At 38.4% G+C, this 24315-nt stretch overlaps 4 protein-coding genes and 1 long non-coding RNA gene across 9 annotated transcripts in view; 1 reads left to right on the plus strand and 4 right to left on the minus strand.

Annotated features, from left to right (window-relative positions):
• The window catches only part of nsun6 (NOP2/Sun RNA methyltransferase 6), a 9309-nt gene extending 8531 nt beyond the window's left edge, over nucleotides 1-778 (minus strand). For all 3 annotated transcript variants that reach the window (XM_032504163.1, XM_032504162.1, XM_032504161.1), the window contains exon 1: nucleotides 689-778. The gene's annotated coding sequence lies outside the window, so the exon portion shown is untranslated. The remainder of the gene's footprint in view (nucleotides 1-688) is intronic.
• A 909-nt stretch (nucleotides 779-1687) lies between these two features.
• Nucleotides 1688-9860, plus strand: arl8 (ADP-ribosylation factor-like 8). Of its 2 annotated transcripts, XM_032504171.1 has the most exons (6): nucleotides 1701-2135; nucleotides 4049-4109; nucleotides 4213-4360; nucleotides 6775-6858; nucleotides 7038-7189; nucleotides 8097-9860. In XM_032504171.1, the coding sequence occupies exons 1-6, from the start codon at nucleotides 2090-2092 to the stop codon at nucleotides 8143-8145; spliced, it is 540 nt and encodes a 179-aa protein (XP_032360062.1). In that variant the 5' UTR covers nucleotides 1701-2089; the 3' UTR covers nucleotides 8146-9860. The 2 variants fall into 2 exon arrangements, with proteins under 2 accessions (XP_032360063.1, XP_032360062.1); XM_032504172.1 differs by lacking the exons at nucleotides 6775-6858; nucleotides 7038-7189; nucleotides 8097-9860 and adding an exon at nucleotides 4456-4698 and having other exon boundaries at nucleotides 1688-2135.
• On the minus strand, nucleotides 2114-15164 carry LOC116672360 (uncharacterized). The gene is made up of 3 exons (XR_004327535.1): nucleotides 14408-15164; nucleotides 13295-13299; nucleotides 2114-2124 (listed from the first exon to the last, which is right to left on the minus strand). It is a non-coding gene; the product is annotated as an uncharacterized LOC116672360 (long non-coding RNA).
• Nucleotides 15165-15231: 67 nt separating this feature from the next.
• On the minus strand, nucleotides 15232-19933 carry maf1b (MAF1 homolog, negative regulator of RNA polymerase III b). 2 transcript variants are annotated; one of them, XM_032504169.1, is made up of 8 exons: nucleotides 19379-19933; nucleotides 18978-19062; nucleotides 16794-16925; nucleotides 16498-16660; nucleotides 16249-16370; nucleotides 16006-16125; nucleotides 15747-15839; nucleotides 15232-15579 (listed from the first exon to the last, which is right to left on the minus strand). In XM_032504169.1, the coding sequence occupies exons 2-8, from the start codon at nucleotides 19058-19060 to the stop codon at nucleotides 15555-15557; spliced, it is 738 nt and encodes a 245-aa protein (XP_032360060.1). In that variant the 5' UTR covers nucleotides 19061-19062; nucleotides 19379-19933; the 3' UTR covers nucleotides 15232-15554. The 2 variants fall into 2 exon arrangements, with proteins under 2 accessions (XP_032360060.1, XP_032360059.1); XM_032504168.1 differs by having other exon boundaries at nucleotides 15233-15579; nucleotides 18978-19066.
• An 802-nt stretch (nucleotides 19934-20735) lies between these two features.
• zfand1 (zinc finger, AN1-type domain 1) overlaps nucleotides 20736-24315 on the minus strand; it is a 4314-nt gene continuing 734 nt past the window's right edge. Inside the window, exons 3-8 of the mRNA XM_032504164.1 lie at nucleotides 23396-23435; nucleotides 23134-23261; nucleotides 22823-22914; nucleotides 21911-22029; nucleotides 21626-21781; nucleotides 20736-21002 (exon numbers count right to left, since the gene is read on the minus strand). Coding sequence (XP_032360055.1) covers nucleotides 20826-21002; nucleotides 21626-21781; nucleotides 21911-22029; nucleotides 22823-22914; nucleotides 23134-23261; nucleotides 23396-23435 — 712 coding nt within the window. The 3' untranslated portion in view covers nucleotides 20736-20825. The remainder of the gene's footprint in view (nucleotides 21003-21625; nucleotides 21782-21910; nucleotides 22030-22822; nucleotides 22915-23133; nucleotides 23262-23395; nucleotides 23436-24315) is intronic.

The following is a 24315-nucleotide window of genomic DNA, read 5'->3' on the forward strand; positions in this document are numbered from 1 at the left end:
ATAATAATAATAATAATAATAATAATAATAATTTACCCACATAACTCAAAAAGGATCAGATCTGAGATCATTTTAAACTTAAGTTGCAACAGTTTTTAAAGAAGTAAAAGTCACGTTTGATCTGGTGCTTGTTAGTTTTATGGTAATTGGATTGTATTATTGATTGTGAATTGTTAGCTTGTTGTACATCGTGTATGTCTTGTTCTGGTAGGTACTTTCTTGTAGAGTTCTGGGGATGTTTCTGTGTATTTGCAAATCATCTTAGGCTGTGAGAATGGGTAGCCCTTTCAGACATGCAATTAAAGGAATGCAGAATAAAACGATAACAAAAATGATTAAGTAAATGTTTTTTTATGAGTATTTAAATAAAAAATGAAGACCTAATTTAGCCCATAATGCCTGTTAATCCTTCTCCACAATGTCGTCTATTATCGACACTATCTGAATGAAATGTAAGATAGTGAGATATTTAGATAACAGAATCCATGTGTGGTAATAATAACCTAAGGAGGTGCTTATGGCCAACATTAAATAAGATCTTGATACAAACGGGTTATATGTATAATACGCTGGTGGTCAATCCTATTTAACTTATCTGCTTTTAACATTCATAATCAAGTTAAATTAATACTCTAATATAAATGTGACAACGATGTAAAGGCGTTTTTAATCATCTTTAGGTACTCACGTTCTATGGCGGCATGGACATGGTCCGCTGGTGTTTTGACTACCACTTCCGCATACGTCACTGGTTGGTCACATGACACTGGTTGAATTCATAAATTGTTATGCCGCTTGTTGATCAACAATACTAGGCAGTACCTGTATGATGTTCATGTGCTTCGTTATATATACATGGTATATACATCTAAACATATATGTGCTGTGTATAAACATTTAATACATAGTTTTTACACACTATAATACAGTTATGAACAGATAAAAGAACATGTTAGTGCTTCTAAATGTATAGGATAGGCCACTTCTCCTATAAAGACATATATTTTATTTTATTACCACTGTGTCTAACTATATTGGCACTCATCATAGTTGTTGACAAATACATGAATAAATACTTACATCTGTTTCCAACTACTATATAGTTGTCCATTTTATATACTGCTCATAAATACTAAGGAGACTTAAAGCCACACTTTCATCCATGCATACAGTATGTACGCAAACATATTATACAATACTTCCATTAAAAAAAGATCTGTACCAAATTATCAATCATAATAACCTCTGGTTGTTATGTCTTACTTTTTTGTGTTATTCTCTATATATTCTGTTACATCAGTCTGTCTAATCTGTTACCTTTTGTACTATGTCCCATTGCACTAATAAAAAAAAGAAAATAAACAACTAATGTGCTGCTTTTAGAACAAATGTTCAGCTCTGTGCATTGGAAATAAAACAAATAAATAATAAAGGTAAAACACCAAGAAAAAAATTTGAAAGTACAGTATAAATGCAATTTGTGAATTTGTAAAATGTATAATTAAATAGATTTTTCGTACAGTACTTGCTACCCAGTATGCTTAACAATGCGTATATATGTGTTATTAGGTGTATATTTGCGTCTTCTTCCCTTTTAAAAGCCTTCACTCTTTAAAAGTGTTTTATAAAGCTGCTTTTCAACACCAAAAAGGGCCAACGCGTAACACGGCTCGACGTCACCACGTAGTCGGAAGAGAACTGAATAGCTGGGGTTGCTTTTTCTCAGCGAACCACTACCAGCAGCCAACGGGCAGAAGAAGCCGTGCGACCAGAGTCAACACAGTGCCGCACTTACCACCCAATGTCTATACGGTTTGTGGAGGATTAAACGTTAACCTGAGCCGCTCGATGGTAATTTATCACATTTATGTTACCGTACACCATTGCATTCCCGCGTTAGCTGCGTTTCAGTTGTAACCGGAGCGCATGGAGTCCGCATTCAAAAGGTCGGTGAGGTGTTTTGCGGACAAGAGATCATCCAGCTAATGTTAGCTAGCCGCGGATTGTACTGTGTGGACTTAAGAGTGGAAAAGCTCAGTGCTGCTGCCCACTCTGCTGACGGACGGACGGACGGACATCAACCTAAACAATGGGCCTCATATTTGCCAAACTGTGGAGCTTCTTCTGTAACCAAGGTGGGTGTCGGTGAATTTGTTACGGCTCACTAACCGCCCCCCCCCCGCTAGCCACTCAACCGAGTGTAATACCTGTTAGCATAAAGTGGCCGTTAGCATAAAGTGAGCAGCAAGACCCATAATAACAGATGGGAGTGAATTATCTCGCTGCATCTCTGTGACTCTCCCGTCTGAGCTGTCTTTGTGTAACTTGCAAGACAAAACAATCATTTAAATTACAGTTCCCCATTTGTATCAACCACTCTCACTTTAACACGGTAACGTTACTTAATCTGCTGAATCAACCAACATAATTACCTTAGCTAAGTCACAGTAAGCCTCCGAGAGCGTATTCATCCAGTTGCCAATCACTTTCCAGGACACATCACGTAACTTTCCCCTGACTTTGTTGAAAACTGTTTGATGTAACGTCAAATGTTCTCATCCAGTCATTTTACTATTGTGCACTTTGTTTCACATACAGATAATGATTCAGTTGTTTTCTCAGTTGAACAATTAGGCTATTTTTTTTTTAGGAAAGATAGTTTTTGAGATATAATTATAAGTAAAGTAATAATGGATCTGCTGTTGGTAATGTAATATTTAAATTATAACCAACTGAGCAATTTCACATTCTGCTTTACTGTAATGGTCATTATAATCATTTGATAGTGAAGTTATATGAACCTTCTTGTCTTAATTCCTTTGGGCTGGTTTGCATTGATGCCTGGCCCTGAGTACTGAGAGAAGGTCTCTTACTTTCACTCCCTAATTACAGGAAAATTACACTGTTCATGGTGTCGCATTTTATTCACTTTTTAAGAGATTACAGACACAGGCTGTATGTTTACTAACAGAGGATAGCTAATTACAAGTAATCAACAAAGTAATGTGATCACCTGAGAAGTAGCTAATCAGACCAAAGGGCTGGGGCTGGTAATTGTGTAATTGCACTTTAAATGTGTCTATATGTTTTATTGCTTTATTCTCTTCTGAAACAGTTTGCTGTGTCACCACTTTGCTCCATGTTGTGTTAGTAGACCAAGACATAAATGTCAAAGATACTTACATGCACATTTTCATGTTTTTTTCCACGGTAATATTGCTTTATAAGTCTGCAGAAGACATACTGTTATAGATATTAGTAACCAGTATGTGTTCTGCTTAGCTAATTTCAGGTAATCCACTGGAATCAATTGACTGCAAATATAACATCCCAGTTACATAATACATATTGTATCAAAGGAATCAGACCCAACCTTGGGGTAGATGTGATGGAGTAACACATTTCCATTTAATTGTTGACTGAAATGTTTTCAAAATGGGACCTTTTAAAAAAAATATACATAATAATATTAAGGAATTTGGATTTGATGGCTACAATCAGTTTCGTTGTGCTGTCAGTATTGTCACGGTTTAGCTTCTCTCCTGGGAAGCAATACACATGAAACATCCTCCGAGACCTAGCATGGGGCACCGGGACTATCAGAACTGCGAGCCCTCTGACCAGACTTCCTTCCTCCTCGGCTGCCAGAGGCCTCAGAAGGGCGGAAAAGTCAAAACACTAAAATGGGATATTTTGGCATGTCTGTGTCAGCTCTGGTTCCGCATTTAGTCTGTTATGTTTGTCTGCTTCACGGCCATCAAAGCCTTTTACTGTTAGCTGGTTTTTATGAATGGAAAGAAGTTCCTGTAGTTTTAGCGTTGCTAGGGGGGAAATAGGTCAGGAAGTTTTGAACATAAGTTCAGCCTGTATGATTTTTAATACTTTGAATAACGTGAATGCATTTTATAGACTGAGATTAGATATAGTTTATGACATTCTCATTGCCACACAATGTTTTTTCAGTGCCTGACAGTGAATTCATTTACATGAGTGTTTTCTTGATAACAATGTCCTCTTGAAGTTGTGTAATACTGTATTTGTTTTGCAGAGCACAAGGTGATAATCGTCGGACTAGATAACGCAGGGAAAACCACCATCCTTTACCAATTGTAAGTAGTTGTATTGATCAAATTTGCAGTTGGAACCTACTTTAACATAGTCATAGTTATTCTTCCTCAGCAAAAGCTCACTTTATGATTCTGTTTTATAAAGTCTGATGAATGAGGTCGTCCACACGTCACCCACCATTGGAAGCAATGTGGAAGAAATAGTGGTGAAGAACACTCACTTCCTAATGTGGGATATAGGAGGGCAGGAGTCTCTCAGGTCCTCTTGGAACACCTACTACTCCAATACAGAGGTGAGAAATACAAGCAACACACTTGTACACTGTGTACTACATTCTAGCAGAGGAGAGCAACACAAGTATTGACCAGCAGCAGGTTTTTTTTCCAGAGTGTGGCAGCTGGTGTGTTTGTTCAGAGCACAGACGGCAGCAGGGGCCGCCCAAGTCAGAGGTCACGCTTTCATAAAGGGGCCTATCTGAAAAGCAAAGCGAGGGTCAGCCTCCACAGTGTTTTAGAGAAAGGAGAAGAAGAAGAACAGCAGAGTCATGGCAGAGGCAGATGTGTCTTGAAGAGAGGTTTCTAAAGAATCACGCATATTAAACTTTCCTGATGTAGCATCTGCCCTGACATGGTATATTCAGCATGGGGTTGACCATTCACACTGCACAGGTCACAAGTAAATACAAGGCCAAAACCATCCACACATGACCAGTGATGGGAATAACGGCGTGACTTTTTTCAGTAACGAGTAATGAATTGATCACTCTTCCCATCTTAATAACACTGTTACTGCCCAAAAAATGCAGCGCATTACTATAATTGAAGCTGTTGTTTTCATCAGACCAACTAGATCTCTGAGCCTTGGTTAGTGGGCCGTGCACGAGACAAGCGCATAAATGCTGACGATTGGCTGAGGTTGAGTAAAATTTCATGGTAAGCCAATCAGAAGTAGAGTTGGGCGGGTGTTCATAAGCACGGACACATAACAACACAAGCGAGTCAGACAACGAAAGACAGGTATGGCGTTATGAAATCGGGGGGGGGGGGGGACTTTTCCTGCTAAAATTTCCAGCGTGGTCAGAAAACATAGGCATTATGACTCTAGAGTGGCAACTCGCTCCGAAGCTAATCGCTGTTACTTTCTCACTTCTCCCTTGCTCTATCACAAACACACACACACACACACACACACACGCCGGCTCGACGCACATACCAGCGCAAAAGAGTAAACATCAGACCACTTACGTTATTTGCACTACAAAGAGTGTGTACGTTTGGTATTTATTTTTGCTATAGTGCTTAACAAGCAGTATTTAATTTTACCCAGTTGTGACCTGTTGAGGGGCAATAAATATAAAAAGTTCCAAAACATCTATGTGTTTATTTGTATTGATCCACTAGACATAATATCTACATACATGGCTTTTGATTGGAGGCTCACTTTGTCCCACAGCAACATTAAAAGAGTTTAGATTTGTGTATCTGTAATAATGTATTGTATTAAGTGTTCATCTCATTATAATATTCAGATTTATCCTAAATAATTGAAGATGCATATGTATTTTATGTTTCGTTAAAGATGGGTGGAGGTGGAGTCACATTTGAGCATTTAAAAGATTTACTTGAAAGTAAAGCATTAGTTACTTTCTGAAGTAACTATCTACTTTTATAATTTGTAACTGAGTATCTAATTTAGTTACTTTTTGGAAGATGCAACTAGTAACTGTTAATTATTACTTTTTAAAGGTAACTTGCCCAACACTGCACATGACCTGTCTCCTCCACTCCTGCTCTCTTACACCTCTCTGCTAAAGAGCTGAAACAAGTAGTCGACAGACAAAACACGCAATTTGAAAATGTCCGCTAGGGGATATTTTTTAGAAAATGTTTGTTACTGATTTCTTGACAGAAAATTGGAAACATTCTCTTGTTTCAACTTCCCAGATGTGAGGAGTTGCTATTTATATATTATATGACAGTAAGCTGATAACCTTTTGAGTTCTGTTGGACAAAACAAGCACATTAAAGATATTACTAGTGACTTGGAGACATTCACTAAATACAAAAATGTGTTACAGACTAAAAGGTTAATCAATTAATTAAGAATTTGAATTGTTAGTTGCAACTATAGTTTCAGCTGTGTTACAAGTGTTTTTGGTCACTTAAGATTTGACATGACAGATTTCTTTTGCCTAATCCTCTTAGAAAAAAGTAATGCAACATAGAGTAGTATGCCCTAATGGACACAACCTGTGTTTGCAGTTAAGAGATTCATGGCAGAGAAGCACTAAATATCTGTGACAGTAGAGTTACTATGAGCCCTATGGTTACTATAGGAATCATATATTGTAGTAACCCTACGGTTACTATGGTAACTTCACTCTTTCGTTCCACAGTGTCAGACTCATGTAGATTCCTGGCTGGGATTTATGTCATGTTGGATAACGCGCATGGTTGAATTCTTTTCCTCAGTCGTTTGGGTTTAAATGGCGTCTCTGACATCTCACCAACATTAACGTGCCTTTGGTCTTTTGTCATACATGGTCACTCTCTCTCATTCAAAAGGGGGTTATTAGCATAGCAGTCACCAGTACCCATTGTGGGGCCCTTGGCCCGGAAATGCCCACCTGCTGTGTTACATTTTACTGCTGTAAATGTCTTTTTGAAAAGAGGTCAGTCTGTGAGATTTTTGGTTCCTACTCTGCAGTTCATCATTCTGGTGGTGGACAGCACAGACCGAGAGAGGCTGGCCATCTCTAAAGAGGAGCTCTACAGGATGTTGGCTCATGAGGTAAAACTCCCATCTTAACACATCTTTGTAAGGAAATAGAAGCTGACACAGACCCTGTTTTTTTTGTTTTGTTTTTTTGGACTGTGATAGACTTTTTCACCCCGCTACATTGTTTACAGCTTCAAAAGGTGGCAGAAAGCGTGGTTATGGTTTCATTGTTCTCTGTGTTCTCCCCTCAGGACCTGCGGAAAGCAGCTGTGTTGATATTTGCCAATAAGCAGGATATGAAGGACTGTATGTCTGCGGCAGAGATCTCCAAATACCTCACCCTGAGCTCCATCAAAGACCACCCCTGGCACATACAGTCCTGCTGTGCACTTACAGGAGAGGGGTAAGAGACATATGTTGATGTGTATTGTATGTATGTGTACTGAGTGATACGCTTCCAGGATTTCAATCAATTCACTGATTAGACAACCATGTCCAACTGCCAAACGACCTAGAGTTATGCTCACTCTACAGACGTTTTTAAAAGATCTTAAAAAAAAATCTTTAGCGAGTTGTTCTCTTTTTTTTGCAAGCTTGAGTTTTTTCAAGTATATTAAGGCAAAAACTCTGGTTATAAGAAGTTGTTTATGCACACACTGTAACTAGGATAAAAAGAGAGCAGAATAATAGAAATACATTAATGTGCACTAGAAAGACATCAGAAGTATAGAAACATATATATATATCCATCCGTTATCAAGTAATAGAGTTATGAAAGTAATATATTAATCAATATCTTTCTTGAATCAAATCACATTACTTTGCGATTCCTGCAAGATGTCATACAGCGATCAACCATGAAGTTAAACACATGAGCCCCCAGTGGACACTGGGCCTGCTCCACTCCAGTAAGGTGTACAACAAAAATATTATGGCATTTATTTCTTATTTTAATCTAACATATTGCTCAATAGTATGTGCATTTACTGCACCACTTGTGAACAAAAGTATAATACAATTAATTATTAACACATAAGCGTCTTGGACTTTATTTCACAGATTGAAACCAGCCGTAAAGGGCTGCTATGAGTTCTGTAAACCACCAGATGTCACTGTGTGTGCAGAGTTTAAAGCCCTAAGGCTTCACAGCTTTTCTCAGCACAATTGAGCTTTTTCTACCCAGCACTAGTAAATTATAAATATTTAGTGCAGCCAGGGGAAAAAACTGCCAAGTATAAACTCCCATTTAAATAAAGTTTCTGTCTAAGGTCTTAAACTTTTTCTCTGATGCATCGTCACTGTTTTTCCAGTTTATGCCAAGGCCTTGAGTGGATGACCTCGAGGGCTGGACTCAGATAGCCCCTCCCTCAGCCGCCGATGGCCTGACTACCTGCACCACCCACACGGTGGCAACAACCCTTACTGGCTTATTGTAACTTTTTATTTTTTTAATGACAAACTTAGACTTGGACCTCTGAAGACGGCACAAGACAGAGGGGCATCGGCACCTTCCACAGCTTAATTGTTACAGTGGAAACGGGTGTCACTCCCAGTCGATGGGAACGTAACCAGAACTAATGAACCCATCTGGTTATCTAGAACGAGACTTTTACAGGAAAGGAGGAGAAGAGGATCATTTCAATAAGTTAAGAGTATGTCCAAGTGCAAAGCAAGGCTGCACTGGACATGATTTACACTACATACATATCATGTTACGTCACACCATATCCAATCAAGAGAATGCCATAGACATCACGTTGGTGCAGCTCTATTATTATTATTAACATTATTTTTTGCCTCTATATAAGTTTGATCATGTTCAGGTAAAAATTGACAGGACAAACAAAGGGATTACAAGCAGTATTGTAAAACCAGGTGTGAATGGTGGCACTAGGGAGTTTTTCAGTTCTAATGTTTGTTTTTTCGTTCTCATTTATAGCAGAAGCATGATCTGTCACAAAGGATTTCAGTTTCATAAGCTACTTTGTTGGTGGTTACTCTCACAAATGAAGTTATTGGTGCGATATCGGAATTTGGTAAATTTTGAATCTCTTTATTAACTTTGAACCTGTACTTCAGTGTTTTGGCATGCAAACTTTTTTTTTCCTTTTTTTTTTTAAATGGACCCTTAGTTTAGCCATTTAACTAATTTTTTCAAGGCATTAAATGGCTGAAACATTATTTAAAATGCAAGTTGCTCCGTTTTAATAACAGTATTTTAAATTTCATACACTATGTTTTGTCAATGATGCATTGTCATTTTTTTGCTTTTATAGGGAGTGCAGGTGTGCTCATGGCAACTTAGCATCTAGACCCGTTTTGTATTAGCAGATGTTCACTGGTGCTCTGCAGGTGTATTACTGATCCATTGCATCTTTATATAAACAGTATCTTTTATTTTCTGCAGCCTTTTTGGCGCATATTCCACTTTAAACATGTACTTTGAACAAAGGGAGCAGAATAAGCCACCATCAATGCTACACATCTATGGAGAAGTTGTTACTCGTCATCAACCATCCTGGACTTCAGAGGTTCAGGGGGTTTAGTGGCAATAAGATGATCTTTACTTAATATTTTGGCCATCATATAGTTCAAATAATTGAACCTCGGCCTTAATTATGTTGATGTGAGTGTGTGGAGGATTGTATGTGAATGAATTATTTTGCCCATGATTTTTTTACCCTTGTTTAACTCTTTATCCAGTATAAGAATTCCTTGAACTTGGTAACAGATCTATGCATGTGTCACTTTGAAACCATGTCTACCTTTTGCAAGTTCCACACTGGCCAAAAAAGAGGAGGTGCATGAGTTTCATTGAATCAAAACAGAAGTGGTCCATCTTGGTCAGGAGGTGGCTCTGGATCTCTAGAGTATAGGTTGTTGTGGGACAAGGTATTTTTACACTAAGAGGAAAAATGGTGAATTGTGCAGCCCTCAGACCCTTTGCAGCATTAAGGTTTGCAGCTTTGGCCTTGATCTCACAAAGCAAGGGAACTGGTCTTATACTGTCAGCGTGGTGGTGTCCGCTCTGGGTCATGTACTGTATGTCAATAAAGGTTTGTTTTTAACTTTGAGCCTGAATAGATGTTTCTTTTTCAGCATATTTGAAAATAAAATTCTAGGTTGGGGTAGAAGGAATAGCATACTTAACATGTACTTACAAGCTTGGGCCAAAAATGTTACCTTCCTGCCAACTTTCCACTGGACAAAGTGCCCAACAAGATGATTTTAGTGATTGTTTACTGTTTTGAAAGAGAAGAACCAGGCTAGGTGTGAAAATGGCTTTTTGGACATATCATACTGTGACATTCTTTGAGTTGTTTCTGATAAACTATAAAGTGACTTTTTAATATATATATTTTTTGACATACTATGCCATGACTTTTTATAACTTTTCTGACATGTTATACTGTGTTTTCTTGTATTTTTTTCTACATACTATGCTATGACTTTTTATTACTTTTTTTTTTTTTTACTTATACAATGACTTTTCAATGACTTTTTTTTTGACACCACCACACTATGACTTCAGTTGGTTTTTTAGAGGAAGTGGGGGAGAGGAAGATTTTGGCCAAGCTGGCATCAATCACGGGTAACAACCTCCCCCCCCCCCCCCCTGCACAAGACTGTGAGCAGCTCCTGCAGCAGCAGGCTGTACACCATATTTGCGAGAATGAACGCTACTGCAGGTCCTTTATTCAAGCAACAATCCAACTCTTTATTACATTATTATATTATAATGGAGCACTGCTAGCTGATTCTACAACATGAGTCATTGCATTGTATAGTATGTTAAAAAAAGTCATTGTATAGTATGCTGAAAAAAGTCATAGTATTGTGATGAAAGTGGAAAAAAAAAGTTATAGTGTACAGTTGGCTTTACTTGGTAGCCCCATAGTATGTTGACAAAAGTGGAAAAGTCACAGTATAATATGTTAAAAAAGTCATAGTATAGTATGTCGTAAAAAGTGGAAGAATAGTCATAGTAATATATAATATGTTAAAAAAAAAGTGGAAAAATAGTCATAGTATAGTATGTTGATAAAAGTTGAAAAACAGTCATAGTGTACACTTGGCTTTACTTGGCAGCCCCATCTCGTCCTCCAGCATACAGCAACACTCAAAGTATATCATATGGAATGCTTTGGCCTGAAAGTAAAAATAGGCTAAACATACTATAGTATTTCAAAAAAAGTCATAGTATAGCATGAAGAAAAGTGGGGAAAGTCATACTATACTATATTATATATATATATATAAAAATACATAGTATAGTGTGTCTTTAAACACAAATCATTGTATAGTATTGCCTGTGGTTTGTTTGTGTTGAAAAATGAAGAAAAGAAATCCCAGTAAAGTATGTCAAAAAAGTCGCAGTATAGTACGTCAAAAAAAGTAATAAAAAAGTAATAGTATACTATTTTGAAAAAAAAAGGTCTAGAATAGTATGTGAAAAAAGTCATAGTACAATATGTTGAAAAAAAATCATACTTGTAGTACGTCAAAAAAAAGTCATAGAGTAGTATGTTGAAAAAATTCATAGTATAATATGTTGAAAAATGTCATAGTATAGCATGTTTAAAAAAAAATGGAAATAGTCATAGTATAGTATGTCATGGTGTGTCAAAGATAGTGGGAAAAAGTGTCGAAAAAATTTTAGTATGGCATGACACTAAGGTCATAGTACAGTATAACGAAAAAGTAGAAGAAAGCCATAATATAGTACAGTATGTTGTAAAACGTGGAAGAAAAGTTACAGTATGTCGATAAAAGTGGGAAAAAAGTCATACTATTATGTATGTTGAAAATTGTCATAGTATAGTATGTCAAAAAAGTCAATTTAATAGTACTTCGAAAAAAGTGGAAGACAGTCATAATACAGAATGTCAAAACAGTCATAATATGTCAAAAAAATATATAGTATCTTAGTCATATGTGAAAAAAGTGGAAAAACAGTCGTAGTATAATATGTTGATAAAAGTGGAAAAAAGTCATTGTCTCAATCAATCAATCAATTTATTATTTGTCTTAGAGGGCAATTTGTGTTGCAGCAGGCATACAATATCAAAACAGATACATGTATGAAATGGTCATACACAACAGAGTACAGTGTAGTTTACAATAGGTAAATTATCATTAATATAACATATCATTCCCTATCGTCAACAACAACAAACTACATTATTGTCATCCTATCATCATCATCACCAATAACAACAAAATGTCAAAATGCAGTGTGAGCATGTTGAAAAAAAAGTGTAAAAAGTCATTACAGTATGCCGAATAAAGTCATAGCATAGTCTATCGAAAAAAGTCATAGTGAATTTGTCGAAAAGTCATAGTATTGTATGTCGTAAAAAGTGGAAAAAATTCATAGGATAGTATGTTGAAAAAAGTCATACAACATTTTTTTTTAAAGTGGAAAAAAGTCATAGTATATTGAAAAATGCTGTAGTAAAGTATTTCAAAAAGTAGAAGTCACAGTATAGTATGTCGAAAAAAGTGGGAAAAAGTCATTCTAGAGTATCAATCAATCAATCAATCGATCAATTTAACATTTGTCCCGGAGGACAATTTGTGTCCTAGAAGGCGTAAAACATAGAAACATGTACAAAACGCACAAACACAACAGATTACAGTATAGCTTACAGTAGGTACATTGTCGTCAAGGAGACCTGTCATTCCCTGTCGTCAACAACAAACAAATTTGTTGATAGTCATCTCATCGTCATCTTATTGTCATCATAATTATCATCTTCAAGTCAAAATGCAGTGTGTGTCGAAAAAAGGGGATAAAAGTCATAGCATTGTCTGTCGGCAAAAGGCATGGTATAGTGTGTGGAAAAATTGGAAAAAACTCCTAGTAGGCCTATAATATATATGTTGAACTACTGTGGAAAAAAGTCACAGGCTGAATCTCATCCCCCTTATTTTATAGCTCCCCGACTCCTCGGTCCTTGGCTGAACTGGATGTTGTTCTGTCCCTCCACAGTGAAGGCCGTCTCAAAGCTCTTACTTTGTCCTCGAGGACTGAGCATCAAGGAGGAATCATCGAGGAGCTACAGCCGAGAATACACATGAGCAGCCTTCTCGGAAGCCCTGCAGCTGAAGGAGTTGGTACTGTAACTCCGCCCAGACCGCTACTTATATATGTGACACTTCAAAGGGAAAGGAGCACAAGTCAGCTGGGACCATAGTCACCAAGAAAACAATTGGTAATGGTAACACACTACGCCATGAAGGAGGTCGCAGGTCCCCCTGCTCCAGAAAGCACATACACATGCCCGTCTGAAGTTTGCCATTGAACATCTGAATGATTCGGAGGACAACTGGGTGAAAGTGTTGTGGTCAGATGAGACCAAAAGGGAGCTCTTTGGCATCAACTCAACTCGCCGTGTTTGGAGGAAGATGAATGCTGCCTATGACCCCAAGAACACCTCCCCCACCGTCAAACATGGAGGTGGAAACATTATGCTTTGGGGGTGTTTTTCTGCTAAGTGGACAGGACAACTTCTCCCCATCAAAGGGGCGATTTACGGGGGCCGTGTTTCGTCAAATCTTGGGTGAGAACCTCCTTCCCTCAGCCAGGGCAATGAAAATGGGTCGTGGATGGGTATTCCAGCATGACAATGCCCCACAACACAAGGCCAAGGCAACAAAGGAGTGGCTCAAGAAGAAGCACATTAAGGACCTGGAGTGGCCTAGCCCGTCTCCATCGTCTCATCCCATAGAATATCTGTGGAGGGAGCAGAAGGTTCGAGCTGCCAAAACGTCAGCCTCAAAAACCTTAACGACTTAGAGAAGATCCGCAAAGAGGAGTGGGACAAAATCCCTCCTGAGATGTGTGCTAAAACCTGGTGGAAACTACAAGAAATGTCTGACCTAGGGTTTTTCCACCAAGTACTAAGTCATGTTTTGCAGAGGGGTCAAATACATATGTTTTTTTCTGGATTTCTTTGTTCTGTCTCTCACTGTTCAATTAAATCTACCATTAAAATTATAGACTGATCATTTCTTTGTCAGTGGAAAAATGTACACTATCAGCAGGAGATCAAATCCTTTATCCCCTTCACTGTATGTCATAAAAAAGTTGTATTGTATGGCATAAAAAGTATGTGATAAAATGTCAATGTATAGTATATGATTGAAAGTCACAATATGATATGCACCAACAAGTCCAAAAAGTCTTGGTATAGTATGTAAATTTTTTTTTTTTTTTTAAATCATAAAAAGGTATGTTGTAAAACGTCATAATATGTATATATCACAAAATACAGAAGTCTTTAAAATAGTCAATGTAGTATGTCATGAAGTTAGTTAAGTATGTCATGTAAAAGTCGCAAAACATTCTTAGTATAGTATGTCATAATAAATCATGAGTCATATATACATAGCACATCATAAAAAGTAATATGTCATAGTATGTCAAATGTTACCTCCCCATGTGTCCTCTAAAAAAAGTGCCCAGGTGATTTTAGTGACTATATACTGCTTTCTAAGAGAAGGGCCAAGCGAAGTATGATTTCAAACACCACTTTATTCACATCTGCAATATATCGGCCAATCAAACAAAGCACAGAGCAGTCAAGAAAAGACATAACTCTAACCACTTGTAAGGAACATAAAAAAATAATGTACAACATAATCAGCCATTTAACTGTAATGTTTTGTTCCTCTAAATTGTACTATACATTCACTTTCATTAAAGTCTTTGCACTGAGCAAAGAAAAACACTGGCAAGACAAACCTTTAGAAATAGGGGTTATCGAGGAACAGATCAGGGAAACAATGAAAAAAAAAATACAGGATTCAGACAACAAAAATTAATCACGCAACTGGATAACAGTGAATTAAAACAAAAGAATGGAACATTTGTTAAAGCGGATATGTTTTCTAAGCTGCAATCCAGGTGCCAATAGTTGTATTGGCCTTGCCCTACTGTCTAAAGTACAGACGAGCGTTCGCAGTTATAAGATTCAATAATATAAGTTTCAGTTATAAATGCAGTGTTATTACATTTCAAACGCAGTGCTGAAAAAGTCCTCACAGTTACATCACTGTTAAAACACGTAAAAAAGCAACACACAAAAATAGCAAAGGATGAAACAACAGGCGAGTTCTCAGCTAATCAGTAAGTCAGTCGTAACTGGGTTTCCATGGACCCAGCTGTGCCCATTCTCAGGTAGGAATATCCCAGTCTTAATCTGTCAGTTTTCATTGATGCTGGTGTTTTCTGTTCTTCTTTTTTGACATCATTTGCAAGACATTCCGTTCACTTGCAGTCTTTGATGGCCTCTTATTTATTACAAGACCTTCTCTCAAACGTCTGTGATCGGTCTATATGGAAATGTGGCAGGTGTAGAGAAGCCCATATATATATATATATATATATATATATATATATATATATATATATATATATAGATATATATATATATATATATATATATATATATATATATATATATATATATATGTTTGCCATTTGGGGTTGGAGCTGCCAAAATCCACACTGGAGAAAGAACGAGTTTTAAAGTTACCGCAGGGTCTTTAAAAGATGTCCACCAGCTCACAATACACAGTTCACTGCCAGCAGAAGAGAAGGCTTCAAACATGCATTAGTCTAAAGCATGAAAATGGCTTTGGATGAGGCAGCAAAATCAAAAAAAAAAAAAGTAATTAAAATTAAATAAAAAAGGTGCATGGGGCGAAAATGGGAAGAGGAAAGCCTAGATATTCTTTGGCCGAGGCGTGTCCATCAGGAAAATTCACACGCACAGAGCTCTGGGAAACCTAGGAGAAAAAGAGAAGTATGCAAAAATAAACTCAAATCAAAAGTTGTTGGAGAAATCTGTAATACTAGCAAAACACCTCCTGCATCATTCCTATTTACACTTTAAAGAAGCCAAATCCAATGACTTGACAATTTTGTGAATCAGAATTATCAATAACAGTCTAACCTGTCCTCAGTGAAGCCGTCCATTTCCTCTTCATCATCCAGCTCCATGTCCAGCTCATTGTCAAGACAATCCCGGCCATACCCACTCAAGACGCTGCAAAGATTTATACATGATGTTATTGGATATGTCCTTTCTTTTACACACTGCACTTGTATGTATTTATTTATTGTTATCTGATTACCATTTGGGAATCAAACTTCATATTTATCTACATAAAACACTTATATTTATCATGTGTGTTGAGGATGTGTCGGCTGACCTGACAGAGCGACATGTGAAGAATACAATCCTCTTGAGTTTCTTGTTGTAGAAGAAATAGTTGAAGGACCAGAGGCTCCCCTCTTCACCAAAAGGGTCTGAGTCCAGATCAGGGTTGTAGCTAAGAACGAATATTAAGACACCTTAAAAGGGGCTGAAGTTGATACTAAAAAAGGACTTTCAGCAGCATACATTGTCTGTTATAAATACATACATGCACGCGTTTGTGCACACACGGGCCTACCTGTAAATGTCACAGCTCTGCAGGTTGATCTCTTGATCGATGGCGTTCCACAGCTCCGGCCCCAGAGAGTTGAACTCCTCTCCCACAGCTGAGAACAAGCTGCTGTTTACTGCATTAGCCACCTGGAAAGAGGACATGGTCAAATAATTATTAAAATAAATTTTAAAAAAATGTCCCTATGTTATGATAAAAGTAACTGGGAAGAATTATATTCTGTGCTTCAGAAGGCAGACTCAGCAGCATACTAACCCAGTTGAGGCTGGGCTCTCGGCTGAACTCGTGGGCCCGTGCGGCGCTAAAGTCATAGTCCGGCCGGAAGGACTCGTTGAGCGTGGTGATGAGGTAGAAAAGAGTCTTCCTGCAACACTTGTCACTCAGGGGGTTCTCCCCGTCCTCACTGCTCTTCCCCAGCCTGCACAGAAACACAATGGAAAAGGAAATTAAATAGAAAGGCTTGAATCCTTAATGATCTTTTCTAACTATTGAATAATGCAAGAGTCAATGACCACACTGCTTCATCCTTCATCATGGACTGGAGAACTCACTGTGAAGGGCTGGTGGCGCTGGTGGACTGCGGGGGAGAGAGGGCCTCCAGGACATGCGGCTCCCCTTCCTGGCAGAACTGCTTGAACATATGTTTATCGTCACCTGCCATCTTACAGGAGTAGCTCTCCATCCTGCAGGGCAAAGACAATATGAATAAATCATGATATTTTGTGGATACTATTCATGCCATTAACGTGTGTGCTGTAAACATAATGAAAGAGATTTTAGATGAGTGAAAATGTTTGCCAAATCCCTCACGATTACTTTGAAAGCCCATTACATAACATATCAGGGGCATATCAGGGCATCTTAATGCATTTCATTTCAACAAATGTACCTCTCTACCCGCAGAATGCATTCCTGTATTTTGGTGGTCTTCAGCGCTTTAACATATTTAGTAAATTTTCAACTTTCAACACCTGTCTGCAGTGTTATTATTTGGGGGAAAACAGATATGATTTGGTATTGAATTTATTAAAAGCATTCACAGAGTGGAAACTGGACTGCAAAAGCTCTATTATCCATAACTGTCAAAATAGACCTCGTCTTTTCACTGGGAGCCACTATCTGCACAAAAATGTCACACATGCCCTTTCATGTTTCTGCGTCAGCTGCACTGTATACAGATATGTGAGTGGAGCAGACTGGTGTGGAGTTGTTTATTATGCCACCTCCCACCTACATGGGTTACGTAAGAGCAGAGGTTGTGCAACTTAAGACAGACTGAGACCCTGACCGGCCTTGCCAGCCTAATTATAGGGACATCGGGTAGCAGTGGAAATAACTGCCCTGGTTTTCCATATACAACACAGCTGACCTGCCGACACAACACTGTCGGTAACTAGACGAACGAGCTGACACCGGAGCCGAGTGAAGACTGTCAACACGAAAAAGGTTACTTCAATAAAGCTACAGAAGCAACAGGCTCTGTTAACATCTGTACAAAACTCTAACACTAGCTTGCTTACATATTGTGTGTTCATGTATTTATTGGACTAGCCATTTATGTACGGTTTATTATTATATTACTGTATTGTTTTGTGTATGTGAAGCAATATGCAACTTGTCTTAAGTGCAGTGCATTATTATGGTTTTATTTTCATCTTTTCTATTCATGTGAAATCTGCTGGAAGCCTGGTGGGTCAATTTTTAGTTAAGTTAGTTTTCAGCCTGCAGGTCATGCTGCTATGATGGGCTTTCTCACTAATCCTCTAAGCAGCCCAACAGCAGCAGCCTTGGCCGCTTCAGCAGCACTCAGCTAACATGCAGTATTATTGTATGTGTTTATGTGTGCATGTACATACACTCAAATTACACTCTCCACAAGGGTATCCAAAATAACCACAGAGTTGTGTGAGAGGACACCATGCTGTGCGTCACTTCAGGTCACAAACAGTACAGAAGCTCTGTTTTACCACCCACACTCAAAACCCTGCACTCAGACTAGGCTGCATAACTCTACAACCCACTGCCCTTTATGTAACTATACAGTCACTGTAACCACAACCCTGCTGAAGACCTTACATAACCTAAAACAGTTTGCTAAGTCAAAAATCTGCACAGTCAGTCAATTAGCTAGCAACTTTCAGTATATGTTTTGAAGGGGGGCTTTAAGGTTAGTAGTCTGTTGTCACTATGTTGCATAACATGCAGGTACTCATTTGCTCTACTACCCCTGTTAATAAACAGAGTCAGAGATCTCTGAACCAGACACACCTTTCACACACACTCAATTCTTGTTTCGTGATATCATACCAGACAAGGAAACCATCAGCCAAGTTAGAGGTTGCTTACAATAAATGCTCAACACTTCAGTGGCTCTTACTGTGGTATAAACACAAGGTCTAATCAAATGTCTGACTGTCAAGTCGATGTTCCTGTTCAGTCACTAAGTCTGCATTACTGAAATAGAAGCTGTAAAGCTCACACAAACACACCTGAGGTGACCTGTGCATGCACAAATATCGTGCATGTGAGGTATGCATGTGTCAAACTAAAGCTGGAGTTTGTGTGGTGTCTGAGCGCAGCAGATCCCCCGACTAAAAGCCTGTATAGGCTCCATTTATAATAAGTAGTAATACGATTACTGTTTGTTCCTATAAACATGTAACAATAGTATATGCCAATAGTGGGCTCAGTTGTTAATGTTGCAATACAATCTATCTTAAGGCTATGGCCCTTACCTGCCAAGGATGCGAGACTCTCCTGTTTCAACACACAGCCGGGAGCTGAGGGCTTCAAAGCTGGAGCTTTCCAAAAGTTTCATTGCTGTCTGTGACCAAAAAAAGCAAGAAAATGTTAGTCACTTGTAACACAGTAGCAACGGTTTGTATCGTTCAATGCCTAGCTAACCAACGGACGTCAGAAAATAAATGATATGCTTCTAAACTGCCAGACAAACAACCGCTGTTGTAAATAAATAGAACGGCGGTGCAACAGCGCCCCGTGAGGGCAAGTTTTTACTTCAAAACACAATTTCCTCTTTTATTATACCACTGCCCCTCCCCCACCCCGTTCAGTACAAGTTAACAAATCGTCTTCCTGGTTCAGTACATCGATGTTGAAACATAGCTAATTCACTTACCGAGCAATATTTTCAGCACAGGCAGGAAACAGCGGGTTCAAAAGTCAAACCGTGGAAACACTCGTTAACCGAACTGGTTACTCTAAAGCAAAAGATTACGACCCCCGCTTTGTTGATGACAAGCTAACGTTAGCTAGCGGTTAGCTTACTAATTATTAACGCTTTTACTTCTCAGCTGCGCTATTAATTCGCACTCGATCTTAAACATCTTACAAAAGCACTCGGTCGAGAATGTGTTATTCTGAGGCCTTTTAAATGTATTGGAAAACTGCTCTTCCCGATTAAATGCGATGAGATTAAATCCAAAGACTGTTGGCGTCCGTCGGAGTCTGTCTGCAGCGGCATCCCTTTCGACCTGATTTTACAAAGAGGCTCGTGTTAGCTAAATCAAGTCGCCTTTTTCTAAGCGACTCGATCAGAAAAGTAGCAACTAACGAGCTACCTAGTCGAATAATTCACCGAAACGCGTTGTTTATGCAAATCTTCGATAACCTTAACAACACATCCACTCTCATGAAATCAACGGAATCTACTGTATGGTAACCCAGCCCCTTTTCTATTATAAACGCTTGGCTAATGTATACGCCCACTTTTACTAAAGCCATCTCGTGATTGGCTGTACATATTAATGACAACTAATATGATTGGTTACATTTTGTTCGATCATTTCCTAGGCCAACCGTGTCATATCTTTTGCTGCTTATCGCAACGTATGTGGTAGAACAAAACCCGCAAACTCAGAGTTGTTTGCTTGTGTTTGAGATATGTACGTTCACTATTCGATTCCTACCTGTCAAGGATTAGAACATTCAATGGAACCATTGAAATACTTATACATACGTCTAAAATGCGTAGTTTAAATAATGACTGACTTGTTTTGGATTTAATTTTTCTTAATTATTAAATTATATATTGTCTTTGCGAACCAGTTTCCTGCATTTCATTTGTGTTGATTTTGAGACTTCATTTATTTATTTTGTCTTTGCCATGTGTGTTTTATCCAATTGTATTTCTTGTTGTGTTGTTGCACTGTGAATGTGGCAGTGTAAAAATGGTATGACTTAATTAAAGACTTATCATAGCCTCAAGCATGCAGCAAAATCATAGATACTTACTAAATGAAAAATAAATAGCAGATAGGACCAAAGTAAAACTACAATAAAAGTTTTATACAAAAGTATACACTTAAAAGCTATGTGACCCACTGGTCTAATGGATAAGGCATCATCCTCCATGGCTGGGGATTGTGGGTTCAAGTCCCACCTGGGTTGTCATGTTGGACAGCAAATTTGACGAGGCATTAATTAAGTCAGTTTAGGTGTCATGTCACCATTCATAAGTATTTTTAATACAACTTGACACTTACTATCAACATGCCAAAAGAACATTTTATTGACTTAATAAATCCCAAACGGAAATCTTCCATGTAGTAACTGGCACTGGTTCGTTAAGTTTGAGTAACATAGTCTGAAACATTCTCCAGGCCTGTGCACTTATTGTCCAGGTACTCCAGGATCACATTACCCCCATTGTACAGGGGAGTTTCTGTGTGAGCCAGCAGCGAGTGCAGGGTGTCGTCCATCCGGAAAGCCTCACCTGTCTGAGGATGACATAACCGCAGCTTCTGCAAATAGAGAGCAGAGAGACACGCTGTTAAGACTCATTCAAGAAAATACATGAAATCCTTTTTTTCAGGAATATTTGAATGTAAGTTTACATATTAATTACACTTGGCAGAAAAGATGGCCTCTTAGATTAGCAATATATGGAAATCCTTTGTGTTATGAGAAGAATCCTCTGTTTTGTGTTAAAAAGCAAATAAAGCGTCACTAAGGAACTTCCCACGTTATTGGCTATATAAGTGTAGGTAGCTGTGAAAATACACAGACATTATGTACAGTAACCTTTTTGTAGCATTCATGCTTATTTGTGGCTGTAACCCCATTGACATGCAAAACATGTAACACTGGTTAACCCTGCTTTTTGTAAACAAAGTTCTTGCTTGCTGCCAACACCAGCATTTCAAGTGTGTAAACAAGACTTCTATACACCTCTATACATTTATGCATAGTTAAGGAGGAACCCTCAATTTGAGCTTCATAGTCGTCTTGTTTTAAATCTCATTTTAGGAAGTAAAAGTTATCAGAAAGACAAATAAAGAAAGTTCAAGGAATTGAGGGATGTATTGGTAGTTGTGTGTTAAAATCTATTGCTATTATCAATGACACTACCCCTGCTATCTGTTACCTTAGCCGTCAGTACATTATTGTTGTTCTTGAGACTAGCGAGGGAGGCTGCGTAATCCACCACTTTTCCAACACTCCATTTGGAACAGAAGAACATGGGTTGGCTGGAGTCTTTGAATCCTTTTGGAAGATACACCTGAAAATAGGTTCTTTCTGTCTAGAAAGCCCAAATAAGGAGAGGAAGTAGTCAGTTGGACAAAATAATAAACAAACACTGTAGATAATATCAAAATAAAAAGTTATATCCAACTATTTATGAATAAAATCAAGAAAGCTAAGATTTTACCTGTGGCAGCCCCTTGTCTCCTGCAGCATGCAGCTTCAGTTTCATTAATGCTACCTTAGCTGCAGTTGCACTGTTCTTTGCTCCTCTGCGTGCTTTACTTCGACATTTGTCCTTTGACTCTGGGTAGTCACAAGAGAAGAATAGCAACACATTCCAAATATAAGTAGGTTGAGGAAATGCTAACAGATTACATTACATTACATTACATTACATGTCATTTAGCTGACGCTTTTATCCAAAGCGACCTAAGGCCGTTTTATGCTTCTGCGGAGGCTCCCCGCAGAGCTTTTCACAGTAGCCTACGTAAGTAGCCTGGTGTTTATACTTTTGCACTAGTGTGTGGTTGAGCCAGCATGTGTGTGTTGTGGTGTGTGTGGGTGTGTGTGTGTGTGTGTGGTGTGTGGGTGTGTGTGTGTGTGTTGTGGAGGAGGGGGGGGGGGGGGTGGGTGGTATAGAGAGAAGTAAGAGAGTGACAGCAATTGGCTTTGGAGCAAGTACTGACTCAAGACTCCTAGTGAGAGAAACAACGTGTAGTAACCTTTTTAGAGAGGTGCTTGTGAGGCTACGGTGAGGGGTCTGCGGGGGTACGCTGTCCATTTGACGCAGAAGCATAAAACGGCCTGAACAATTGCTATATATCAAAGATTTCACGCCTCTGGAGCAACTAGGGGTTTAGTGTCTTCCTCAGGGACACATTGATTGATGTGTTGCAGTTGGAATCAAACCCAGATCTCCCACACCAAAGTCATGTGTCATATCCACTGTGCTATCACCACCACCAGATGTATGTTAAGTAATGACAAAGATGAAAGCACTTTGTTTAATACTAATCCCATGTGGACAAATATGAAATCACAGAAGAAATTATGTCAAGGTAGCAACTCCCAGTGACTGAACTACACGGTTACTTACCAACAATCTTTTGCACCAGCTCTTTTGTGGCTGCCATTCGAGGCTTTTGGATTTCCAACTTCTCACACTTGTGATCATCTTGATGGCGATGACTATAAGGCAGAACAAGAGAAATAGAAACTATTCAATTTACCAGTTTAATTAATAAAATAGTAATATACTGTACATAATGAGGGCAATGTAGTAATCCCTTTCCTTTGACTGCTTCTGTATGAAGTATATGAGCTAGGAGGACGCAATGTACAGATCAACATGGGTTCTGTTGCTTTATATAAAAGGGTAAAGAAAAAGAGAAGAAACTGTAAACCTACGCCAAACAGAAATGTTTTTCACACTGCAGACATATTACTGGTAACAATTCTTTTCCCTTGCAGTCTTGAAATGAGCATGGATAACTTGTACTGCTACCCACGGTCCGGGATTCCCTTTTCACTGGCTCCTGGAAAAGGTCAAAGGAAATTATAAATCAACCCAGCCAGTATCTAAGTATCGGAGGAACAGAGGAAGACATGTCCCAGTAGTAATCTTATCACAGAAGGACATTTGGAATATGCAATCAACAACACTGTGTACCTCTGAACATGAATGGGCCTCTCTGCTTCTGTGCTCAAGGCTGTCCGAAACAAAAAGATATTTTATCAAAAATAGAACATGAGAAAGTGAAAAGTATCAAAGTAAATTCATGACATACTTTATTTTAACATTTTTTGTGCTATACTATATCCACAAATATGCATTTTATTTTACATGAACACATAACATTGACTAAGATATGTACTGAGTGGAGATTTAACATTTAAGAAATAAACTGGTTGGTGGTCCCTGGTGGACAAACAATTGAATATGCTTATATACCAATATAACTGTGATGAGCCAAAATCACCTGATAATATTAGATTATGGTTACTAGTGATTATGCAAATTATAATGTTTTAAGGCAGTAAAATGTTGTCTTTCTTCAAGATGAGTTTTCATACAGTGTGATGTAACTATTTTATCACCTAAAGTAACTCATTTGCGTTCTCATTACAGAGCTACTCCGGGCAATGTCTATTAGTGGTGGGCGATACTGCAAAATTTGGTATCGATCCGACACCAAATACATATAGGGTCTGTATTGCCGATACCGATACCAATACGATACTTTTTACTTAAAAAAATACTTTTGTGTAGGGGAGAGCATTCATTATTTCTGAGGTGAATGAATGATCAATTCTTTAGGCAATATTTTTATAATGTATTGAAGTGCACAAAATTATTAGTTATAGGCACTGTAGAATGAATACAGCGAGTCCCTGCTCCTCTGCGCGTTGTGTCAGTGAGTCACGTGACGACACAACAACGAATCACAGCAGAGAGAAGGAGGGGGAGGAGGAGCAATGTGGGCCAAGATGTGTAAGCGGCGTTTGCTCAGGAAAGTGGAAGACACAAGCACAGTATAGTGAACGTAGAGGAGAGATATCTAAATTAAAATATCGATTCAATTACAGTTG

This window comes from Etheostoma spectabile, chromosome 22 (assembly GCF_008692095.1).
Source record: "Etheostoma spectabile isolate EspeVRDwgs_2016 chromosome 22, UIUC_Espe_1.0, whole genome shotgun sequence".
Taxonomy (NCBI): Eukaryota; Metazoa; Chordata; class Actinopteri; order Perciformes; family Percidae; genus Etheostoma; species Etheostoma spectabile.

What these genes read in the sequence shown, in the direction of transcription:
- arl8 (XM_032504171.1), top strand. Translation starts at nt 2,090, where the DNA reads ATGGGCCTCATATTTGCCAAACTGTGGAGCTTCTTCTGTAACCAAG. An exon ending in CCTACTACTCCAATACAGAG is followed by an intron (nt 4,361 to 6,774) that starts GTGAGAAATACA and finishes CCTACTCTGCAG; the next exon opens with TTCATCATTCTGGTGGTGGA. An exon ending in ACAGGATGTTGGCTCATGAG is followed by an intron (nt 6,859 to 7,037) that starts GTAAAACTCCCA and finishes TTCTCCCCTCAG; the next exon opens with GACCTGCGGAAAGCAGCTGT.
- maf1b (XM_032504169.1), bottom strand. Translation starts at nt 19,060, where the DNA reads ATGAAACTTTTGGAAAGCTCCAGCTTTGAAGCCCTCAGCTCCCGGCTG. An exon ending in GAGTCTCGCATCCTTGGCAG is followed by an intron (nt 16,926 to 18,977) that starts GTAAGGGCCATA and finishes TTTGCCCTGCAG; the next exon opens with GATGGAGAGCTACTCCTGTA. An exon ending in AGCGCCACCAGCCCTTCACA is followed by an intron (nt 16,661 to 16,793) that starts GTGAGTTCTCCA and finishes GTTTCTGTGCAG; the next exon opens with GCTGGGGAAGAGCAGTGAGG.